This window comes from Orycteropus afer, unplaced genomic scaffold (genome assembly GCF_000298275.1).
Source record: "Orycteropus afer afer isolate SDZICR_OR568_19922 unplaced genomic scaffold, OryAfe1.0 scaffold00026, whole genome shotgun sequence".
NCBI lineage: Eukaryota > Metazoa > Chordata > Mammalia > Tubulidentata > Orycteropodidae > Orycteropus > Orycteropus afer.
This window is the reverse complement of record NW_006921613.1, coordinates 16,174,636-16,200,302: the sequence shown is the minus strand read 5'-3', so window position 1 is coordinate 16,200,302 and position 25,667 is coordinate 16,174,636. Positions and strand designations below refer to the sequence as shown.

At 34.5% G+C, this 25,667-nt stretch overlaps 1 protein-coding gene across 1 annotated transcript in view; it reads left to right on the top strand.

Annotated features, from left to right (window-relative positions):
- The window catches only part of GOLM2 (golgi membrane protein 2), a 125,327-nt gene extending 100,519 nt beyond the window's left edge, over positions 1 to 24,808 (top strand). Inside the window, exons 8-10 of the mRNA XM_007935241.1 lie at positions 719 to 889; positions 17,961 to 18,128; positions 24,738 to 24,808. Of these exons, the coding sequence (XP_007933432.1) occupies positions 719 to 889; positions 17,961 to 18,128; positions 24,738 to 24,808 (410 nt within the window). The remainder of the gene's footprint in view (positions 1 to 718; positions 890 to 17,960; positions 18,129 to 24,737) is intronic.
- Positions 24,809 to 25,667: the final 859 nt, after the last annotated feature.

Below are 25,667 nucleotides of genomic sequence, written 5' to 3'. Positions count from 1 at the left end.
GAAGGGACCATTCCCTGGAGAAGGATGTCATGCTTGGTAGGGTGGAGGGTCGACGAAAGAGGGGGAGGCCTTCAATGAGATGGATTGACACGGTGGCTGCAATGATGGGGTCAAGTATAGCAGGGATTGTGGGGCTGGTGTGGGATGGGGCAGTGTTTCGTTCTGCTGTGCATGGGGTCGCTATGAGTCAGAAACAACTCGACAGCACTTAACAACAACAGCAACAACAACAAACAAGGCTGTGATGAGGAAAGAAGAAGCACTGGAGGGAGAGAGGTTACATTCAGGAGATCTGAGAAGAAACAAAGAGTTAACAGTTGTGAATCACTGTGTAGATGAAGATGGTTTAGAGATGAGAAATTCCAGAAGCCTTACTAGATTTTGGAGATCCCTAACAGCAATAGGGAGTTTGGAGGGAGGAAAAGATACAGATATTGCCATTTTAATCTTTGGGTTTCTACTATATATCCCTTTGGAAAGGGATATACTAGAGATACTTACCTGGAAAAGATTAGTAAACTTTTGGCAGCTGAAATGACATTTCTTACACACCAGATTTGATGAGAGACAAGAGAATAAAGCTTTAAAAAAAATTATTTTTTAAACTACATGTCTGCTCAGTGTCAGTTAAAGATTTGTCTGAACGTTTCTGAAGCGGGTTTTATGAAATTCTTTTCTAAAATAGGACCTTAATTTGATTTTTTTTTTTCCTTCTTAGATTCACACATAAACCACAATGGAAACCCTGGTACTTCAAATCAGATACCTTCTAATCCTCTTCAGCCTTTAGTTCCAGGCCCAAACGTGGAGAGTGAACCCAGAATTCAAACAGATGTACTAAAGCAGGCTACCAAGGATAGAGTTGGTGATTTCCATAAGTTGAAGCAAAGTAAGAATCAACTGATGAATATTATGTTAAAAAGATTTATTTAAATATAATATGTTTACAAGCCTGAATTAAGGTCTTTTATTATTATTATCTCTACTGAATGTGTAGTAAAGTTACGTGCATTTAAAGAGCACGTGTGATGGTGGTAAAATTTAAAGGAAAAGCAGGTTATAAATGGATAGAGACTATTTTAAAGAAGACTTTAAGCTTTTTCTGTTCTCTGATGTTAAATAATAAATTTCAGGTGAGTTGACTTTGCTGTTAGTTTCTAAGACTGTTAATTTCTTGGGGAAATAAGTAATTATAAATTTCTTTGGAGAAGTAGGGATGGGCAGGAGGGAAGGCAAAAAGATTTGAAGGCTTGAAGACTGTCTTTGTGAAAGTTTCAGTCCTGTTTTCCATTCCTTCCAATTACAATTTGCTTCTTTTAGGTATTAAAAGAAAAGCGAACAATTGGAATAAATTCCTAGTATTATGTAATAATGAAGTGTGGATAACCACTTCAACCCCCTACTGCTATTGAATTGATTCCAACTCATAGCAATCCTATAGGACACTGTAGAACTGCCCCACTGGAGTTTCCAAGGCTTTATCTACATCTTTCTTCTGAGGAGTGGCTGATGGGTTTGAATTCTCGACCTTTTGGTTAGCAGCTGAGTGCTTTAACCATTGCACCACTAGAGTTCCTTAAGTATTTCAGAGGTATAAATTCTGGTAATGGATAATGCATGTTAACTTACATAACCCTGTAATTAGAAATTCTTAGGAAGTATAAGAAAAATTCTGGTTGTAGAGAATAACTTGGAACAGGAGAATACCATTAAAGTGAGCTCACTTAAATTTTGCTTTTCAATGCTTTTACTTTTCGTGGCTTCTTTCCTTCTTCACCTTCTAAACAGATAGAATTTCTAGTAGTTCCAGTTTGCCTTTGTTTGATTTATATGATGGTTTCTCTGGCAGCCACTGTTTAGAGCAGTGTTTAGACACTTATTTGAACACAGGTTGCTTATAGGGTGAGAATTGTGCAGTGATAGCATTTGTGAATTTAATCAAGGTATTTTTGTTGGTCTTATAGCAGTAGTTCATATTGCTGCATATATAAGTATATAGTTTGCATACTTTTAATTATTTAATTGATTTTCCATCCATGATAGTTTGAAGCAGTATTTTGACTATTGCATGAAACATGTTTTTATTTACAAGAATGTGACTAGTGTTTTAAATACAATGTAAAATTATTTTCCAAATTCTACTAGGTGTTTGTCCTGAAAAATTTTATCTTAACAAAAAGAGATCTATGGTTAAAATATCCTAATCTGATACTTAAAAAATTTTCTTCTAAGCTTAATTTTTTATCCTTTAAGATATTTAATTGTTGCCCTAACTGTATTTTTTTTTTCAAACCAAACTTTGGGTAAAGAATGTGATTGGAAAATAATTGTTAGAGGAATATTAATCTCTGAAACTTATTTTTAAAAGGGCTATTGAGTTTTAAGGAGCTCTGGTAGCGTAGTGGCTAAGGCACTTGACTGCTTACCAGAAGGCTGGTGGTTCAAACCCACTAGCCACTCCTCAGAAGGAAGGTTGGGCGATCTACTTCCATAGTGATACTGTCTTGGAAACCCAAGGAGGGGTCACTATGAGTCGGGTCCAACTCGATGGCACACAACAACAACAACAATTGAGTTTTAAACTCTTACTCTAAATTCTTTTCCAATATACACATTTATGATTAATGTGTATATTGGGTTAAAAATCAATGCATGTACTATTTTGTGGTTTACTTTTTAAATTGACATTATTTTGTAAGTACATTTTTAATCTATCAGATAGTTATATATTTGTCATTTAAAATATATATACATATATTACAAATAGATGTACACATATGTCTAATACATATATTCTGTTGGGCTTAGGTACTAACTAACATTGATTCACTTAGTTATTCTTTTACTGAATGTTTAGATTATACCCTGTTTTTCTTATGTTAGTTGTCTTGACTATGAATTTTTTTCTCTTAATTTATTTTCTGCTCCTCCTACTTTGGGTGTTCCTTTAAAAGTGTAGTCCCTAAACTGAAATTACTAGGTCAAAGCACTAGACTAGCTTTATGGCTTGTATTACATATTGGCAGATTGTTCTCTAGAACAGTTTTATAATGTCACTGGAGATGGTTAAATATATCTATTTCCTTGTGGCCTGACCACAATGAATTTTATCTTTTTCTTGTGATATTTCAAATATAATGATTTGTTAAAGGTCTATTAATAAGCATTTACTTTCTGGTGACTTGCCATTTTTGTGAGGAATTTTACTGCAATTATTTCTTGGTATATAATCTGTGTATCAGCTTTGACCATTTAGCCAGAGAACTTTGGAGATCAATGTAATCTCTTTCCTCCATCAGGTCTTTATGTAATTCAGATAGTACCTTTGATAAATTCCTTTTATCACAATTTTCCTCTTCTATTGCCTTTCCTGACATGAAACTTTATTATGTTTTAAGTTTTTCAGTTAAAAACAATTTTATTGTAATAAAATGTATATAACATAAAATTCATTGAAGTATACAATTTAGTGGTATTTAATACATTTACAATTTTATGCAACCATTATCACTGCCTAGTTCTAGAACGTTTTCATCACCCCAAAAGGAAACCCTATACCCATTAAGTGGTCAGTCATCTTTCCCTTCTTCCTGCAGCTCCTGACAATCACTGATCTACTTTCTGTCTCCATAGTTTTACCTATTCTGTGTTTGTTGTTACGTGACGTCGGGTCGGACCCAACTATCATAGTGACCCCTCCTTGAGTTTCCGAGGCACTATCACTATGGAAGTAGATTGCCTCATCTTCCTTCCAAGGAGTGGCTGCTGGGTTTGAACCACCAGCCTTCTGTGTATGACACAAAAATGGAATCATACAATTTTGTGGCCTTTTACATCTGGCTTCCTTCTAATAAGTATAAGGTTTTCAAGATTCATTCATGTTGTAGTGTGTATTAGTAGTTTATTCCTTTTTATAGCTAAATAATATTTCTCTGTTGGTATACCAAAAAAAAATATCCTATTACTGTTGAGTAGATTCTGACTCATATTGGCCCTATAGGATAGAGTAGAAATGCCCCATAGGGTTTCCAAGCCTGTAAATGTTTATGGAAGCAGACTACCACATCTTTCTCTTGCAGAGTAGCTAGTAGGTTCAAACAACCAAACTATTGGTTAGCAGTCAAGTGCCTAACTACTGCACCACCAGGGCTCCTTGAAACCAAATTTTTTGCACTTGAGTCAATTCAGACTCTTAGGGACCCTATAGGACAGACTAGAACTGCCCATAGGGTTTTTCCAAGGCTGTAAGTCTTTATGGAAGCAGAGTGCCACATCTTTTGGAGGAGCAACTGGTCTGTTTGAACTGCAGACCTTTCGATTAGCAGCTTAGTGCCTAACCGACTGTGCCAGCAGGGCTCCTTTGTATGAATAACCAAAAAAAACCAAACTCGGCTCTGACTCATAATGACCCCTCCTTGGATTTCCATGGTGGTATCACTACAGAAGTAGATTGCCTAACTTTCCTCCCGAGGAGTGGCTGGTAGGTTTGAACCGCCAGTCTTCTGGTTAACAGTCAAGTGCCTTAGGCACTATGCCACCAGAGCTCCTTTTGTATCCATTCAACAAATGAATGGATAAATAAAATGTGGTTTATTCATATGAATAGACCACATTTACCCATTCATTTGTTGATAGATACTTGAGTTATTTTTGCCTTTTGGCTATTATGAATGGTGCTGGTATGAACATTTGTGTACAAGTTTTTTTAAACACCTGTTTACAGTTTTTTGGCTATGTACCTTGGAGTACAATTACTGAGTCATATGATAATTCTGTGTTTAACTTTTTGAGGAACTATCAAGCTGTTTGTTCTGGTAGCATAGTGGCTAAGACACTTGCCTGCTAACCAGACGGCTGGCGGTTCAAACCCACCAGCCACTCCTCGGAAGGAAGGTTGGGCAATCCTACTTCCGTAGTGATACTGCCTCGGAAACCCAAGGAGGGGTCGCTATGAGTCGGGGCCGACTCGACGGCACATAACAACAACAACAACATCAAGCTGTTTACCACAGCAGCTGCATCAGTTTGTATTCCTACCAGCAATGAATGAGGTTACCAATTTTTACATATCCTTGACAATATTTGTTATTTTCTGGTTTTGTTTTATAGCCATCCTAGTGGGTATGAAAAGGAGCCCTGGTGCAGTGCCTAAGGCATTTGACTGCTAACCAGAAGGTTGGTAGTTCAAACCCACCAGCTGCTCTGGGGAAGGAAGATGAAGGAATCTACTTCATAAAGATTTACCACCTTGGAAACCCAATGGGGGTTGCTATGAGTTGGAATTGCCTTGTTGGCAGTGAGTTTTTGTTTTTTTTTTTAATGGGTATGAAGGTGTGTCTTATTGTGATTTTGATTTATGTTACCCTAATGAGACACAGTGATTTAAGGCATTATTAGGCTGCTAACCAAAAGGTTGGTGGTTCAAACCCACCAGCTCCTGTGCCCTAGAAACCCTATGGGACAGTTCTCTGTCTTTTAGGGTCACTATGAGTCATAATTTACTCGATGGCAGTGGGTTGCTTTTTTTTTTAAAAATGATTAGAGCATCTTTTCACATGGTTGTTGACCATTTATATCTTCTTTGGAGAAATATTTATTAAATTCCTTTGCCTATTTTTTAAATTGGGTTTTTTTTTGTTGTTGTTGAGTTGTAGGAATTCTTTATATATTCTAGATATTAAACCCTTATAAAAAATATGATTTGCAAATATTTTTCCCATTCTTTGAGTTGTCATTTTACTTTCTTGATCACATCCTTTGATAAACACAGTTTCTAATTTTGATGAAGTCCAATTTGTCTCTTTTCTTTAGTTTGTTGATGCATTTGGTGTCATATCTAAGAAACCATTGTCAAATTCAAGGTCATGAAAATTTACCCCTATGTTTTTCTCTAAGAATTTATAGTTTTAACTTTTATATTTAGGCCATTTATCTGTTTTCAGTTAATTTTCAAACATGGTGTGAGGTAAGGGTTCAACTTCATTCTTTTGCATATGGATATCCAATTATGCCAGGACCATTTGTTGAAGAGACAATTCTTTCCTCCTCGAATGATCTTGGCACCTTATTTTTGTACTCTCAATTCCATTTCATTGATAAGGATTTTTATCTTTATTTCAGTACCACACTGTTTTGATTACTGTAGTAAGTGTTGAAATCAGGATATGTGAGTCTTCCTACTTTGTTCTTCTTTTTCAAGATTGTTTTTGCATGATATCCCATGTGATTACATATGAATTTTAGGCTCATCATGTCTACATCTACAATGAAGGCAGCTGGGATTTGGATAAGAATTGCATTGAATCTGTGGATTGTTTAGGGGTATTGTCATCTTAACAGTATTAAGTCTTCTAATGCATGATGTTTTTTCATTTATTTAGGTTGTCTTTAATTTTTTTCAGCAATGTTTTATAGTTTTCAGTGTTTATAAGCATGTTCCTCTTTGGTTAAATTTATTTCTAAGTATTTAATTCTTTTTATGTTATTGTAAATGAAATTGCTTTATTTACTTTTTGGATTATTCATTGCTAGTCTATAGAAATACCAGTGATTTTTATGTGTTGCTACAACTGCCAAATTTGATACAAAGTAATTTTATTTGTGAATATTCACTCATATCCATCTTGACTCTTGTGATAGCCTTCATTTCCTCTATAGTAAATCATCTGTCCTTCATCTGGATCTTTGATTTTCTTTTTTTTTCTAATTGAGTATTTGACCTGTCAGGAATATTCAATGATCCAAATAAATTTTTCTCTATACTGATTACTGATACCCATTTGTCCCAGGATTGTTAATTTTTCCTTTGGCGTTTTACTTCTAGTTTATCACACATTAGATTATTTCACTGTCAGTTTATCAAATTTTATAATTACTCCTCATAAACCTTAATGGGTATTGAATTAAATCTGCATATTAAGTTGGGTAATACAGTAAGTACCTAGGTTATGAATATCCAATTTACATAACACCTTGTACCTACTCTTTAATGTTATGTAAATTTACTTTTGCTTTGAAATGATTGAACCAACCCATAGTCATAACAATTCTTCATCACAATCGCCTTCACATGGTGCACATACAGCTTTTAAATCACTGAAAAAGCTTCCAGCCTTTTCTTAAACTAAAACCCAAATTCAGGTCCATTGCCGTAAAGTCAGTTTTGACTCTTGGCAACCCCATAGAACAAAGTAGAACTGCCGCATATAGCTTCCAAAGCTGTAAATCTTTACAGAAACAGACTGCGACATTTTTTTCCTGCGGAACGGCTGGCGAGTCCAAACCACTGATCTTTCACTTAGCAGCCAACACTTTAACCACTGCACCACCAGAATATTTTACTATTTTATTCTGATTTGGTTTTTTGGTAAAGAAACGCTAAGACCACTTTTTCCCTCTATGGTCTTAACTGTTAATTTTATTTTTCCATCAGTATTCAAAATAAGGAAGAGAATATTTAGAACAGCAGATGAGAGATATGGCTTTTTGTTCATTGGGGAGATTAAGGCATATAGGAATGGCCAAGCTTTCATTGAATTTGAAGAATATGATCTTGTGTCAGACTAGAGCTATGTATTTCCAACACTTTGTTAAATAACACTTTTGCACAGATTTCCAATATCTTGGTTCTCTTAAATCAGAATATTTGGCAACAATTACTGGAACTAGACCTAAGTTAACCATTTGAAGAAATGTGACACCCATTTATGACAAAGAAAACAAGCAAGTAAACAATAAATTGTAAGAAAACTAGGATTATAAAATAATTTCCTTAATCTGATGAAGAGTATCTTTAAAAAACCTAGAGTAAACAGCATATTTAATGGTGTCATCAAAACTTCACCGACCTAAGATCCAAAACAAGACAAAGATACTTACTGTCACCACTTCCATTCTACTTTTCACAAAGGGCTTAGTCAATAAAATAGAGCAAGAAAAGGAGATAAATGGTTTAGAAATTTTTGTTGTGCCATCGAGTTTATTTTGACCCATAGCAACCCTGTGGGACAGAGTTGAACTTCCCCATAGAGTTTACTAGGCTGTAATCTTTACAGGAGCAGATTGCCAGGTCTTTTCTCCTGTGGAACAGCTGGTGGGTTCGAAATGCCAACCTTTCCGTTAAAAGCCAAGTGCTTAGCCATTGTGCCATAGAGCTTCTTGGTATAGAGATTAGATAGGAAGAAAGAAAACTGTTAAGCTGATATTTATTGGCAGATAACATGATTTTGCATGTAGAAAGCTCTAAATAATCTATAGTAAATGTCTTTAGCAAAATTATGAGATAGATGGTTAACATACAAAAATCATTTTTATTTCTTTATACCAGCAACAAACATAGAAAAAAAAATTTTACAAAAGACTATTTGTGGATGATGAAAATTTAGAAATAGATAGTGGTCATGATTTCACAGGGATCTGGTAGCATGGTGCCTAAGCCATTTGACCTTTAACTAGAAGGCTGGTGGTTCAAACCCACTAGCCACTCCTTTGAAGGAAGATTGGGCAATCTATACTTCCATAGTGATACCACCTCAGAAACCCAGGGAGGGATTGCTGTGAGTTAAATCGACTCAACAGCAGTTTTTTTTGTTCTGATGATTTCACAACATGGTGAACATAATTAATATCACTGAATTGTACCTATAAAAATAGTTGAAGTGACAAATGTTACATATTTTCTACCATAAAAGAACATTTGTAATATCATAAAAAGACATCAGATATCTTGAATAAATTTAACTGAAGACGTAAAAGACCTTTATAAACTATGATGTATTATTGACAGAGATTGGTTTATAAATAAATGGAAGGATATACAACATTCATAGATTGAAATATCAGTTCTTCCCAGACTGATCTAGAATTTCAATGCAATCTATATCAAGCTATGAGCAGAGTATGTGTGTGTGTAAATTGATAAACTAAAATTTGTATGGAAATGCAAAGGAGTAAGAATAGCCAAGACAGTCTGCAAGAACAAAGCTTAAAGATGTCCATTACCAGATATCAAAATTTATTATAAAACTATTATTGATAAAAGATTAAGACAGTATGGTATTGGTACAAGGATATACAAATGGATGAATGAAATAGAATAGAAAATCCAGAAACTGAACACACATATATGGTCACTTGATTTATGACAAAGTTGATACTGTGGTATAGTGGGGAAAGGGTAACCTTTTCAATAAATAGTGCTAGGTCATTAGATAACCAAAGGAAAAAATTAGTCTTGACTTTCTACCTCATACAGTAAAACCAAAAAACCAAACTTACTGCCATTGAGTTAATCCTGACTCATAGCAACCCCCTTGGGTTTTCAAGGCTATAAATCTTTACAGAAGCAGACTGCCACTCTCTGCTACAGAGTGGCTGGTGGGTTCAAACCACCAACCTTTTAATTAGCAGCCAACTGCCTTAACCACTATGCCACCAGAGCTCCTTACCTTACACAGTACACAGAATGAATTCAAGATGAGTTACAGATTTCATATTTAAAGTGAGACAGTAAACCTTGAGGTAGATCAAGATTTCTTAAACCAAATACAAAAAAACTATCAAGTACAAAAATAATAAATTGGACTTTTGGAAAATTAAGAACTTCTTAAGAAAAAGAAGATGCACCACCCTACACACACTACCTCATATGTATGAGGAATAATATATAAGAATGTTCATTGTTTGTTACATAAAAATGGAAGCAATTTAAATGTTCATCAGTATGAGAATGAGTAAATTATAGGACATGTGCCATGCATTCAGTGGAATAGTATATAGGAGTTCAGATTAGTGAGCAAAGTCATTTTCATTAACGATAAATATCAGAAGCCTAATGTGGAGGGAATAAAGTAAGTTGAAGAATAAATACAATATGATGCTGTGTCATGTATCCTCAAGACCACCCTCAGGCTTGATGATTTGGTAGAATTCACAAGATCCAGAAGAGCTATTATACTTAATGGTTATAGGTTATTATGGAGAAAGGATACAAATTAAAATCAACAGACGGAGAAGGCATGTAGGGTAAAGTCCAGAAGAAACCAGGCATAGGCTTCCATATTGTTACCTCCCAGTGGAGTTGCACAGGGACATGCTTAATTCTCCTAGCAATTGATGTGTCTTTTTTTTTTGCAATGATGGATCTTAACATATGTGAAACGTTGCCAACCAGGGAAGCTCACTTGAGCCTTGGTGTTAAGGGTTATTATTGGGAGTCAGCCATATGGACACATAGTACCAACATGACAAACCTTAGCTGCTCAAATTCTGCTTCTTCCAAGCGAAAATACATTCGTTATAAATCACTTTGTTAGGATTAATTTGTGTAATCAAACTGGTACAGCATGGCCCAAGGCTTCAGGTATACAAAAATACTTGCCAGGCAGAATATCCCAAGGGTTATTTCCCAGGAGCCAACCAAGGGCTACTCCTGAGAATAAGCTTTTCTTTGGGATGTGCAGGATTTGAGCTACCCAGGCCTGCTGAGTTGATCTTTTCCTTTTCAGATACCATACATACAAAGTTTAAAGCCCTGTAGATTAATACTGTTTTTTTATGAGTACATAAACCTTCATGCTTAACATATATATATATCCTTTGGGATGGGAAGAAAATGGTGAGAAGAAATACTATGGATACTTTAATTGTATTTGTGTATAATTGATTTTAAAATTCTGGGACAAATAGGCAAAAATGTTAAAATTTGACAGAGCTGTGGATTTTTGTTATATTGTTTGTATATCTGAAAATAGCTAATAAAAAAAACAGAAAAATCTGTTAAACTTCTCTAAAATGTAAACCATAGTGTGAAGTTAAAAAGAAAACTTCTTGTGAAATGTTTGAAAAATCTTTTGCTCTATTCTTAAGTATGAGATGATTTTTTTGATCTTTCTTCAGAAAGGAAATTGGGATTAGCATATATAATTTTGTCAGTTACATTGTAGCCTTGTCTATTCTAAGTATTAAAGAATTCTTTAAATACTGATGTTGAAGTGGAGTTTCCAAGTATTTAATGTACATATGATTAAATTACACGAGTATGTATGAACAACAACAAAAAAAAACTCACTGCTGCTGTGTCGGATCCGACCCATAGTGACCCCTCCTTGGGTTTCCGAGGCGGTATCCCTACAGAAGTAGATTGCCTAATCGTCCTTCTGAGGAGTAGCTGGTGGGTTTGAACTTCTAGTCTTCTGGTTAGCAATCAAATGCCTTAGGCACTATGCCACCAGAGCACATGTAAATATCTTTATAAACTACAGTTGTCACACATGTTTGATGTATGCTTTCTATCACCTCTTCAAAAGTTAGCAAATTACCTCCTACTTCAGACTTTTCATCCTATGCTTGATACTAAGAGTGACCCAGTAGGTTTGGTAAAAGGTAACAGGAAGTATATACAGTCTTTTTGCCCCAATATATTCCTGAATATGAATTCAAAGAAAACAGTTCAGAACCCAGTCAGCAATTTCCCTACATACTGTTTGGTAAGAAAAGCCTGTAATAACATTTTTGTCATAATTTGTATTCCCCACCCTCTGAGCACTCACATTTTAATTCAAGTCTCAGCAAATACAAATCTTCAAGTGTTGTGGGCCCCCAGGGTTACTGGAATAGTCAAAACTATAGGGATGAAGTTAAGTAAATGCCAAGAGTCAACTGGTTATATTAACTTTCAAGTGAATGGTAAAAAGTGATGAAAGCCAGAAAAAAAAGAGATTGACTCCTTTAGAGTAAAACTTTACTTTCTTTCTCTCTGGAGAATATAATTATAGCCAACTCAAATTGATAATTTTGTTATTGAAAGAGTGCAACTAAATGAACTTTGAGCTAATGAAGCTTAGAAGTGATTTATCTTGGTGTTTCTCGATTGATTTACAGTACAGAGTTAAAATATACAGTCTAGTTTCTCTTGACTGAAGTGTCATTTTGTGACTGAGAAACGTTAAACGGGAAGTCCCTGGGATTGCAAACATCCCATTTACAGATAATTAATGTTTTGTAAATTTGCCCTCACTTTGTAAGGATTGAACCAGCCCCTTCCCCCACACACACACAAATTCTTCATCACAGTCACCTTCACGTGCACACATGCAGCTTTTAAATTGTAGAAAAGGCTTTGAACCTTTTCTTGCACTAAAGTAAGGCTAAATAAGAACCATGTGCACCTGTGCCAACTTACTTCCAAATTAGGCTTAAAGACACGCTTAGGAGAAGATTTTGTTTGTAAATCAGGGACTGCCTGTAGTTGTAGTTATCATTTTTTTGTATTTTTATTTATGTGAAAGTTTACAAAGAAAATTGGTTTTCTATCCAACAACTCCTACACATACTGCTTTGTGACATTGCTCACAGTCTCTACGCTGTAACAGCACTGTTGCCGCTTTCTTCCTGTGTTTACCATTTCCCTTTGTCCTTTCCTGTCCATTCCTGCTTTCTGAGTTTTATCCCTGGGCAAACGCTGCCCTTTTGATCTGGTATAGGTGATTGTTCTAATGTATAGTACCTCCCTAGTTTTATTGTTCACCTTAAGGCCTGTCTATTGATTGAAAGTTGAGCCACAGGGTTTTGTTATTCTTTTTAAAAGTTTGTAGCCTGATGTTTTCATATTTTAGAATGCCCAACATTCTATATGAAGTTCTAGTGTATTGTCTAAAGTAAACTGAAAAGTGTTTTAAAAGCTCAATATTTTAGGTGATGTGAAATGTATAAATTTAGTCCACATGGTCTGAATTAAAGGAAGAAAGATGTATGAAAAATTTCTTCATTCATGCTATCATGGTGATACATATTTAGTAGACTTTAGGTAGTTTGATTTGGGACTTTTTAAATATTCAAAACAATGTCTTATAACTTGTTTTTCAAACTTGATACTTCTCGAAGGCTTTAAATAGTGTTTGTGTTGTTTTTTGTGTTCTCATATTTAAAGCTTTGGTAGGAAGATATCTTGTTGCTGATAGACTCTTGTGTTTGCTGGGTACCATTGAGTTGATTTTTGACTCAGTGCAATCCCATGTGACAGGGTAGAACTGCCCCATAGTGTTTTCTAGGCTGTAATCTTTACAGGAGCAGATTGTCAGGTCTTTCTCCCGTGGAGCCGTTGGGTGAGTTTGAACTGCCAGCCTCTCAGTTAGCAGTAAAACACTACCAGGGCTCATTGGTTAATCATTTTCAACCATCCACCAAGGATGAAACTAATATACAATTGCAAAATTGAATTTTGCTACAATTTCTGTAAGGAATTTGCTCTAAGGAAATTTTGGGATCCAAACTAAATGTAAGTACCACATTACTTCCCTAACTGGCGCAGCTTAAAAATTCTGGTTACTGAGGGATAGACTGAATTAAACATCTTAAAATGGGTTAACTGTTTCAGAAATGCAGTCTAGTATCTAACACCTGCTGAAACACATCATTTATATCATAATGTGAGGATTGTTGCTCCTTTGACTTACAGCTTTTTCTGTAAGTATTTTATGCATCTCAAATCTACATATCTGGCCTTCACTTTGTACCTAGAGTCTAATCCATATTTCCATGTGTAAAACATTCGGATATCTTACTGTAAACTCAAGTTCAATATATCTGAAACAATTATTTGCCTTCCCATACCTTCTCAGTTGTTCTATTTTGGGTATAATCAAAACCAAACCCACTGCCATGCAGTCAATACCAACTCATAGTGACCCTATAGGACAGAGTGAAACTACTCCATAGGGTTTCCAAGGCTGTAAGTATTTATGGAAACAGACTACCACAGCTTTGTCCTGGGACTGCTGATAGGTTCAAACTGCCAACCTTAACGGCTAAGCACTTTTAACCACTGCACCACCAGGGCTCTCTATTTTTGGGATGGAGATGTGTGTGTGTGTGTGTGTGTGTGCGCGCGCACATGCACATGCACACACGCACACACACACACACACAAACTATAGGCACCATTAATTTTAGCTTCCTGGCTAGGATTATGAAATCATTTCTTGACACTTCTTTCTATTCCTTTGTTCCATATTCCTTTTCTAGGCCTTCCTGGCTTCTTGCCTGAATTGATTTAATATTTGAAAGGTTTCCTAAAGATGTAGCTGTCTTTCAGTCCATTCTGCTGCTACAATGTTGCTTTTATTGAATTACATCATATCATTTTGTCATGTATTCCACAGATATTTACTGAGTGGACTTAAAAACCTAGTACTATTCTGAACACTGAAGATACTGTGGTACATAAGGCAGATTAGATCCCTGTTTTGGGGGAGTTTAAAAGAAATCATAACTGTCTGTTGCCCCTTACATAAATGTTAAACTTTGATCAAATAGAAAGCAACTATAGCAACTGTCTCCATGTTCAGATATCACTTTAGATCATTGTGGTCTAGCACATATAACGTCACTTTCTAATTATTTGTTTATATGTCCTGTCTCCTGCACTGAGTAATAGGAGATGGAGATGGTGAGTTTATTTTTGTATCACAGTGCCTACCTGTCATATATATCAGTGAATCTTTTTTGGATGGATGGATGAAAGAGCACTATAGATACTTCCATATGCTTTGTCATTTGATCTTAACAATGACTATTTGATTATACCCAAAATAGAACAAAAGCAGATGTAGAAGGCCTTTTCATATCTTTGGCTTTAAAGGTCTTCCATAATTATTCCCAGCTTGCCTTTTTTTTTTTTTGGCCACTTTTTAAATAAAAAATCCAGACTTGCTTTTCTACAATCTAATATAAATCTAGTCAAGTTAATCTCTGTACAGTCTTCTGAATACTCCATCTTCATTTTCACTTGTTTGAATGTTTCTTTCCATTCTTCTGTCATAGTCCAGTATATTTGCCTCCTTCTTGAAACTTTCCCTTCTAACTCCCACTGATTTCTCCCTTGTGTAATTCAGTTTGCAAATATGGTCTGACAACTATACAATTTAGCATTCAATTATATTGATCAACATTATGCATTTTTATATATACTGTCATGTTTAATCATTGTTTAATTTCCCCATCTTGACTGGCCACTTTGTGTAGTTGACTCTTCTACTTTTTACTCTCTTGTTGTCTGTGAGCATTGAAAACATAGTAAAGATGTTTCTAGTAAAGATTTATATCTAATTGAGAATATAAAACTCCAAAAACCAAACTCATTGCCATCAAGTCGATTCTGACTCATAGCAACCCCCACTGGGTTTTTGAGGCAGTAAATCTTTACAGAATAGATTGCCTCATCTTCCTTCCGCAGAGCAGCGGTTTGAACTGCCAGGCTTCTGGTTAGCAGTCAAATGCCTTAGGCACTGTGCCATCAGAACTCCAGTTGAGAATATATGTGTTTGTAAATAAATAATGTAAAGGAAGCAAAGTAATTCATATGTGGATGTATACTTTGAGGCATAAAAGGATTCTAGTGATTCTAATACATATTTTATGTAATGAGAAAATGATTTTTAGTAAGATGGTATTAGGAAGTAGATTATAGAGCATCCTTGAGTGTAATATCCTATAGAAATCCCTGACAGGATGCTGGCAAATACATTTTAAATATTTTCAGTAAACCTTAGTATGGTACAACTAGGTTTATTTTCTTTTGAACCCAATATTAAAGTTTTAGCTCTCTCCCCAAACATGAACATTCTCTTGATATATTAGCTAAGATTATTATTAAACAAAGGGAAGTATTGTAGTCATCCATTTTTGTTACTGATTATTAGATTATCTCTGAGTATCACTGTAATTGTAATATTAAAATTTTATGACTGAATTAATGCTAGTCAGATCATCAGTTGAAATCTAAAAAAAATAAAGCTAACTTTAAAATTTTCAGTCTTCTTTTCATAACTCTGATGGAGAATGAATAAGTTTTCTTAGAAAATAGAGTATTTTGAGAAACTCACTGGTAATTACCATATTAAAGTGTTTCTTTAAATTGGCAGTTTCTTACTGCATAAAGATGATTTAATATACCAACTATTTTGTCCATAAGTAAATACTACATATATAGATGTCTATAAATTTTCCCTTTTCCTGCTTTTGTTGACATCATTTATTTTATCATTAGAGAAAGATATAATAATAAAAGCCAGCATGATGATTTATTTTGTATTACTATCATTAGGAGACATTTGGTTTTCTTTCTCACAAATAGCCTGTCCTCTCAGAGTTGACTTGATGGCAACTGGTTCTTTTCTTTTTTTCTTTTCTCTTGTATATCCATTTCTTTTCCCTAATTTTTTTTTATCAGCTTTTCCATTCATCACTTATTTATTTTACACACTCAAACCTTATTATAGAATAGATTTAAGATGACTTCCTGCTCTTTGTACTGGTCCCAGTTACTTCAGTCTTCTGTTTCTCCCCTTTTAAAAAGCCTATGTGTTTGTCATTTAATTATTATTATTACTATTTTGTTATTGAATCTTATCCTTTAATTATTATTATTTTATTATTGACTCTTATCTTTACCCAGCAATTAGAAATATATTGACTTGATGATGTGGTGACCTATCTGTAGAATTGACTGATACCGCCATAATTTTTTCCATTTGTATCCAACCTTTCTTTCCAAACAAAGGGAGCTTTTCATTTTTCTTCTAAATGAGTATCTCATTGCTTTATAAATTGCAATCTAACACATCAAGATTTTATCCATTAATGTTTATAGCCAAAATAATTATATGATGGAAGTTAAGAAGTAGAAATATAGTATTATATTACATGTTCACTAGGAAAAATAAGATTTAGCAGAAAATTAAGTTTGAGTAGTAAAATTTACAAATTATTATATTTAAAGTCTTAAATTCTTACATCATCAGTAAGTTAATATTATTTATATTTTAGAGATTCAAATAAAATTTGTGGTAATTATATTTAATGTCAAAATTGACATTAAATTTATGAGACACGTCTTATTATGCCTAACATTTTTATTTTCAATGTTACTTGTTGCACAGCTTTTTATAATAAATAGTATGTCTATTGCTCTTCTTAGTTTCTAATTGTTATGAATACGTACAATATAATAGCCTCATGTAAGTCAATTTTCTTAAACTTCCTCTACCAGTGACTTTCTTACATGGTTTGGAAAATGGGAAGGGATAAATCAGAAATGCTTGGGGTGTTTTTCAAAACATACACCTCTGAGGATTCTGATACCTTATCCTCATTGCCATCCCTCCATGGAAATCCATGGCGATAGTGAGTCACTAAGAGCTTTGGTGGCATAGTGCCTAAAGCATCTGACTGCTAACCAGAAGGCTGGTGGTTCAAACCCACTAGCCACTCCTCGGAAGGAAGGTCAGGCAATCTACTTCCGTAGTGATATCGCCTCGGAAACCCAAGGATGGGTCTGGCTTGACGGTAGTGAGTTCGATTTGTTTTTTTTGGAGTGAGTCACTATTACTGAATGAATTGGAGATAACCCTCAGATGCGTTAGGCCAAAAAAAAAAAAAAATAGAAATTGGAAAATTGTTTTTCTTTGTTGTTACTGATAATATATATAACAGCAATACAGTATTTTTTATTTCCTTTTTAATTTAGCTTATTATCCAAAAGGAAACTGTTTTATTTAAAGTTATCAAAATTAATCATGTAATAAATGGCTGTAAATTGTAAATATCTATTGTGCCTAGTGATAAAATGATACATTCTTTTCATAAAGTGTCAAATTAAATACTTAAAAGGCATTGGTTATTAGGAAAACAGCCCTGAGAATGGTACCCTGGCTTTAAGAAAACATTCAAGACTTTAAGTAGCAAGTTCTAAAATTAACACAAAGGAGAAATTCTTAAGTAAAAGTTGTTTTCAGAGTCTTCACTCTTAGATTTGTTTTGGATACCATCACAAAATGTACCTTTTTTTAACCAGTACTCTGAAAATTGCTAGGTTTCATTTGTCTACTTTCTGGTCTATCTTCAGTGTAGGTCCCTTCTTTTCTTCTCTTTACTCTTGAATTAATCCTCTACCTACTTCACAGGCCAATTCTTTGATGAGAATGAATCCCCTGTTGATCCGCAGCATGGCTCTAAACTGGCGGATTATAATGGGGATGATGGTAACGTAGGTGAGTATGAGGCAGACAAGCAGGCCGAGCTGGCTTACAATGAGGAAGAAGATGGTGATGGTGGAGAGGAAGACGTCCAAGGTGAGCGTGGGCCTGGCCTCCATGCTGTGACCGTGAAACCCACCTCTAAGTTTTTGGTTGAATTTGTGTAGACGTTTGTCCACTTATTAGTGGCAGTACAACCTTAAAATTATACAAAGAGATTCTGTGCAGTGTTTTGGTTTTATTTTTGAAACTATTTTATGATAGTGGTATTTATAGATCTGTAAATAAATTATCTTCTATTTTTAGTATCTTATATGTATACTATTATTAGTATCTTGTATGTATACTATGTATATGATACAATTACAATTTGAAACTCAGAATCTTTGGAAAATTTATAATTAAGGTGTTTAAAATTACTCTAGACTTACTTAAGGCAAATGCTCCATGAAAATATTTTCCATTTCTTTGAAAATGTTTCATTATTCTATGTATGAATATTGCCCAGGTATCCTTTTTGTTAAAAGGAAACCATAAAAGAGAGTAATCGCCACACTAAAGATTATTTCACCCCTGATAAAGCATAGGAAGGCTGTTTTTGAAATTTTCACTGAGGCTTAAAATTTATATTTAACAGTTAGTTTGAGAAGATTTATCTTTTATGTGTATTACACAGATTCAACATATTGCCTCTGAGCTTTTAACGTAGTGAAAGTTCAGAATCTGTGTGCATGCAGCCCTGCCCATGCATGTGTGTCAGTATGTTGCTTTATTGCAAGTTTGTAGGCTTGTTTTCTGCCTGCTCATATCATTTAGTAGTATTTGTGGAGCTTTTTCTCTTTTCTGTAAAAGTTGATTATTAACTTAGTGTGTGGTGTATTAGCCTTCCATAGTATGATGCGTGAAAGTTTTTTCAATGTAATTTTTCTTGACTTTTTTTCCTTAACTCTTTTTAAAGTAATTATTATTTTTTTTAGGTTCATGATAAAAATTGTTTTATAAAACTCAGAAGAAAAAAATAGTTGTCCTAGACTACTATGTAGGTAATAGAAGAAAGGGAAACTAAGATTCTGACTTATACCTAGGCATTGTTTTGATAGTACATTCTAGTTTTTGAAAAATATGGTTAATGGGATTAAAAAAGACATAATAAATGCTAGGAGTTATGTAAGGATATATTAATGAGAACTTTGCCACCACTTTTTGGTATACTGAATAAATTATATTCACTTTTTTAATTTCATTTTAATTCTTTTTCATAAGTCTTACCTTTTTTCTTTCTTCATTGCTTTTGTGATTTGTTTGGATTTATTTATTTGCATTTACTTACAATGTTGTGTAAAGGCTTTTTATTTTTTTTTTGCATGTAAATATCACCATTTAGATTGTAAGCTCTTGGAGGGCAGGGATTTTCATTTATTTTGTTTTCTATTTTGTTTGCATTCTTTTCTGCCTTCATACCTACCCCCATAGTACTTAGCACACATAGGGCCCTCAATAAATGTTGTTAACTGACAATTCTTTGCTTTTCTCATTGTGCTTTATTCTTATAACTGTGACTAAAGTAATAATTCTTTAACTTCTGATTTATAAGCTTGCTTGGTTTATACCTAAAACATTCTCTAATTTTCTTTCTGAAGGGCTTCTGTCATCATGTTGCATAACTTTGCGATTTTTATTAGAGCAATTAATTCCAATCATAATTGACAGTAATCTTTGGATATCTTAACGTTGATGACTTTTATTACAGAATTTTAGCTTAATATTTTTATGCTTTTTATCTAAAGTTGTTGTTGTTAGGTGCCATCGAGTTAGTTCTGACTCATAGCGACTCTACATACAACAGAATGAAACACTGCCCAGTCCTGCACCATCCTCACAGTTGTTGCTCTCTTCGAGCCCGTTGTTGCAGTCACTGTGTCGTCCTCTTTTTCACTAACCCTCTACTTTACCAAGCATGATATTCTTCTCCAAGGACCAGTCTCTCTTGATAATGTGTTCAAAGTATGTGAGATAAAGTCTTGCTGCCCTCACTTCTGAGGATCATTCTGGCTGTACTTCTTCCAAGAAATTTGTTTGTTCTTCTGGCAGTCCATAGTCAGTATTCTTCGCCAGCATCATAATTCAAATGCATCAATTCTTCTTTGTTGTTGTTGTTGTTATGTGCCGTCGAGTCAGCCCTGACTCATAGCGACCCCTCCTTGGGTTTCCGAGGCAGTATCACTACGGAAGTAGGATTGCCCAACCTTCCTTCCGAGGAGTGGCTGGTGGGTTTGAACCGCCAGCCTTCTGGTTAGCAGTCAAGTGCCTTAGCCACTATGCTACCAGAGCTCCCTTCAATTCTTCTTAGGTCTTCCTTATTCATTGTTCAGCTTTCACATGCATATGAGGCAATTGAAGATTTCATGACTTAGGTCAGGCATGTCTTAGTCCTCAAAGTGACATCTTTGCTTTTTAATACTTTGAAGAGGTCTTTTGCAAATACAATCCATCGTTTGATTTCTTGACCATTGCTTCTATGGGCATTGATTGTGGATCTGACTAAAATGAAATCCTTGACAACTTCAGTCTTTTCTCCATTTATCATGATGTTGCTTACTGGTCCAGTTATGAGGATTTTGTTTGTTTTGTCTACATTAGGTGCATTTATCTTCAGTCCTCCTTTCTCCCTTTCCTGTAGCCTTCTGTCCATACCCAACCCCAGTTCTCTTTGCCACTTTGCATTTCAGGTCTGCTGTACCCTCATGCTACCCTGTGTTTACTTTCACAAAAAGATAAATTCATTGATTCTAAGGAATATAAGGAAATGACATAAGATGATATCCTGAATGTAGGGAGGGAGTTGTTGGAGTTTTGGTTTTTCTCAGTTGCAAATCAATCTTACATGAACTGGAGATTGCCTCTTATTCCACTTCGTATGAGGCATTGGTAATCAGTGGTAGAATTCTTACCTTCCATGTATGTGTAAGACCCAAGTTTGATTTCCTGGCCAGTGTATCTCATGCACAGCCACCACCCCTGTAAGTGGAGGTCTTGCTATGGTACTGAACAGGTTTCAGCAGAACTTCCAGACTAAGACAGAATAGAAAGAAATGCCTGGCAATCTACTTTCATAAATCAGCCAATGAAAACCCTACGAATCTCAACCGTCCGATCCACAGTTGATCATGGCATTGGTGCAGGACTAGGGTAGAATTTTATTCTGTTGTGCATGAAGTCACCATGAGTCCTGGGACTGACTTCACAGCAGCTAACAACAACAGCATCCACTTTGGGGTCCACTAGACGATAGCAACAGCAGAATAGGGCAGCTGCAGGGGACTTCCTTATCACAAGGAACAAAAAGATGTAGGAACATCAGCTCCAGCAAATAAAAAGGGAAAAGTGTGGTTGGAAATGGCTGAAGAGGAGTACTGAAGAGATCCAAATAATTTTAAGTATGTTTTTAGGGATTCTTTCGAATGCGTTAATTGTCAAAAAAATGAGGAGGGAGAATTAGAGCTGTTCACTAATATATCAACAGTTGGATTCTAGGCTTTCTTATTATTATGAAACCAGAATATTTAGAATTTAAAAGCATTTGTTCATTTAGTCAATGTAGAAATAATGGTGGAAAAAAAGGCTTTGAGAGTCAGGAGACCAACTGTGTATTACCTTTCAGATCACTCTCTGGACCAAATTTCTTCAGTTGTAAAGACTAGCATAGATGATCCTTTTCAGTTCTAAAATTCAGTAGCTACATTCAAGTGGAATTACTGTATGTGATTCCCCAGGTGTTAATGGGAACATGTGTTTCAGATTTCAGGATGCCTGAAACACATCTTCCCCCAAACCCAGGAAAGAAAGTGCAAATTTTGTTGCTGACTTTGAGACCTTGCAGCCAGAGATACTGAAAATGAGGCATGCACTTTAGAAGCACTGTTGGTGTTCTAGCTATAGGTCTTTTTTCTTCTCTCTCTAGTATTAGTAGCAGTTCTTTCTCTAGCAGTGGGGTCCCAAAGAATAGAGATCTCAGCTATAGGACTGAGGTTCTGAGTTCAGCTAAGGACACTCTGATTTTAGTCTCAGAAAGTCTGGATTATGAAATAGAGGCTTTGGCAGCATCTCTGAAAAATTTCAGCCTTAGGTCTGATGCCCATTCATGTGTATCGATCACCTGCATCAACACCACGTGCAGACTGGTTTCTTGTAGAATTCTGATTTAAATGAAGCCTATTTTTCTTCTTTCTTTTTTTTTCTGGGTTTACCATCATGGTTTACTTTGATTTATACCTGCTGGTTTTCTCAAGTATCCTAAACCAAATACACACACACATATACATTGATGTGGGAAAAAAAAATCCTAACTTCTGTTATTGACTTGACTACAAGATTAACTCTGAAAATATCATACATCTGATGGATGATGTATCTTTTAATTCATTCTTTATTGTAATGAGATGGAGGTTTACAAATTTCCTTTATTCTCATCTTTCATCCTATAGAAGTTCCAGGCTTTTTAATAGTATATGAAATACATGAGTCTTACTGAGTATATCTATGAAAGGCAGCTTAGCAAAGTGCTTAAGTTTATGGATTCCAGCCATACTTCCTGGATTAGAATCATAGCTCCACCACTTTCTAGCTCTGTCACCTTAAATGAGTTACCTAACCTCTGTACCTCAATTTCCTCATCTGCAAATCAAGGATAAATATAATACCTGATTTAACAAGGTTTTTCTAGAGGTTGAATGATTTAATATGTCTTAAACACTTAGAATAGAGCCTTTCACACTGTAAACACTACATAAATACCTGTTGAATAATCATTTTTTTAAAAAGTAAAAGTAAATCTAGATTGTTTCTCTGAGCCACCTCCTTTAAAGGATAATTGCCCTTTGGCCTGTGAATTAACTTGTACTTTTTAGTGTTGCCTCACTGGCTTATTGCCCTAAGAAGTTCTTCCTTGGTAGAGCTTGCTTTCTGGAAGTAGTCTTTCTTGTTTTCAGAGTGAATTTAGGAGTTAGTTTTTAAATTATGAATGGCTCTAATCATATTTCCTTTAAAATTCATTTTACATTGATGAGTTATTTATAGATTTTGCTGCTTTATAAATTGAAGTAAAATATTATTTCATATATTTATGTTTTATGATTACCTGTCACCCTATATCAGACTTGGTTAGGTAGTTTCATCATATTTTACAGATAAATGCAAAAAGGTTCTTGATAGAAATTTGAATTCTAGGTAAAAGAGCTACAGTGAAAATGGACTTTAGATATAAATGATAGATCAGTGTGAAAAATAAATCTGTATTCCAAAAGTTCTATGAGATTCTAAAAACCAGTATGATTGTACCATATTAAAACTTTGCTGAAAACCATAAATTAATAAAACCAAAAAGCTCCTTATATTTATAGAAGACATCACAATTACATATTCATAAACATTATTGTGTTTTGAGGTAGGAAAGGCAGTTGCTATTCCTATTCTACTAAAAAGGTAATTAGAGGCCCGAAAAAGCTCAATAACTAGATTGTTTGTTCAGTGCCTTAGCAGGATGAGAATTAATCTTTTTATTCCTAGTCCTTTGCTTTTATCTCTTCTTCTGTTTACAAATATACATTTAAAAATATACAAAAGTAACATTTTTACTTTAATTAACTTTCCTATTAAATCTCTAGAATTTCTTCTTTATAGTAGTAAGCTTTTTCCACTGTTCCCTGGTGATTAAGCCTTCATTTGATTACTAAAGTCTTGAAAGATGTGTTTATAGCTATAAGGTGAGGTCCTATAGAGATAGGATCCTAAAGAGAGCTTTCTGGAGAGGTGCCAGTGATTTTCCCTTTAAAAATCAAAGATAATATTTTAAAACTGTAAAGTTCTGTAATAAGAAATTGATTAGCATATTTTCAGAATACGAGTGTGAATAGTATGTTTATAATTTCAGCTTGTATACATATTGTAAAAGGTTGGGATTTTTTATACCTAGAGGATTATATTAGTAAAGATATGAGATCAATTTGTTTGTTAGAATGTTGGTGCAAAAGGGCTGCCTGCAATTCTAAATGAGATTTTCCATAAGTCTGTAACAGCAAAGTTATTGAAAGGAAAAAGAAAGTTGGTTTGCTTGACATTTTTATGAGTAAATGAGAATACATTATGGAAAGTAAATATATAGTAAATAGTACATGGCATCTTTCTTTTAACAAAAATTTACCATAGGATTTACTTAGAGAACCTGAAAATAAAAATTTATCAAGTCTAAAAGAATGGAGTTTAGAGAGGTATAGTACACATACACATTTGGATTCCAATATTTAACTGTCTTTAAATTATATTGCCATATAATTATTTTCATAGTAGCACCTATCTAAAACTCAGCTACTAGGTAATTGCAACTGTGAATCAGGAAGTAAGTAGGAAAAGCTTCTAAAGAGCCAAAAGGGACATAAGAAGCCACGTACTCAAATGGGAGCCTCTCAGGTGGATGGAAACTTTTCATTCTTATACTAACATAATTTTAATACTTTTACCAGACTTATTTTGAAACCTGTAGTTTGTGGGGAAGTTAGAAGAGAAGGACTGCTATTGGCTTATAAACTGACAAAAATGTGAAGTAATAGCTGATAGCCAAGAAGGAGCCAGAAAAAGACATTATTTAATTGGATTTCTGCTAGTGATTTTTAAAATAATATTCTTGATATATAATTATTTCACTTACAGATGATGAAGAACGAGAACTTCAAATGGATCCTGCAGACTATGGAAAGCAGCGTTTCAATGATGTCCTTTAAGTGCTAAAGGAAAACTTAAGAAAACCTAAAGTGCTGTAAAATGGAATCATTTCTACTTTGTTGTTTTTTGACTTTTGTTGTAAAAGATCAGTTGTATCAGTTGTAAAGATACATTGAGATAGATTTAAGTAAAAACTTTAATGGAAGAATGTACCCATGTACATATGTGAACTTTTTCATACTGTATTATCAAAGCAAAGACTTTTTTTTGGTTATGATACAGTTGAGCCAAAAACAAAACAAGCAAAACTGTAATCTTTACATTTAAAGCAAACTAATGTATATTTTAAATTTTACTGAGCCTAATTCTTTCCAAAAGTGGACAAACAGGAAAAAATTATTGTACAGTTTATATGTTGCACATAGCATAACCACAGTGAGAATAATTATTCAGCTGAGAAACTTTTTATATACTAATATATTCTTTTTAGCCCAACCAGGTTTTCTGTTCCCTATACCCTTCATCCCATGCTCTTCATGGAGTTATCCTAGAATAGTTACATAAGAAGGGGAAAACTGGTAGCTAAGCACTAGGTAGCATGTATGCAAAATCATCTCCCTATTTCTTTTATCTTACATGAGTACTGATGTGTTTTGGCTGAGGCCTGATGGAAGTTGAGATAACCTCCAAAGACGTAACAGTATTTATGAGTCATACCTTGCTAAATTCATGAAATTATGGAATGTATGATTGACAATATATTTTCAGTTTTTATTTGTTTCACATCCTACCAGTACTGTTTAACTGTGGCCAGCACTAGCCAAATTTTTTGTTTTCAGAGTTCAAGTTGGTGAAGATACTCATGATTTAAATGCCAGATCCTGAAAGGGGCTAACTCAACTTGGAAATGAATCTGCA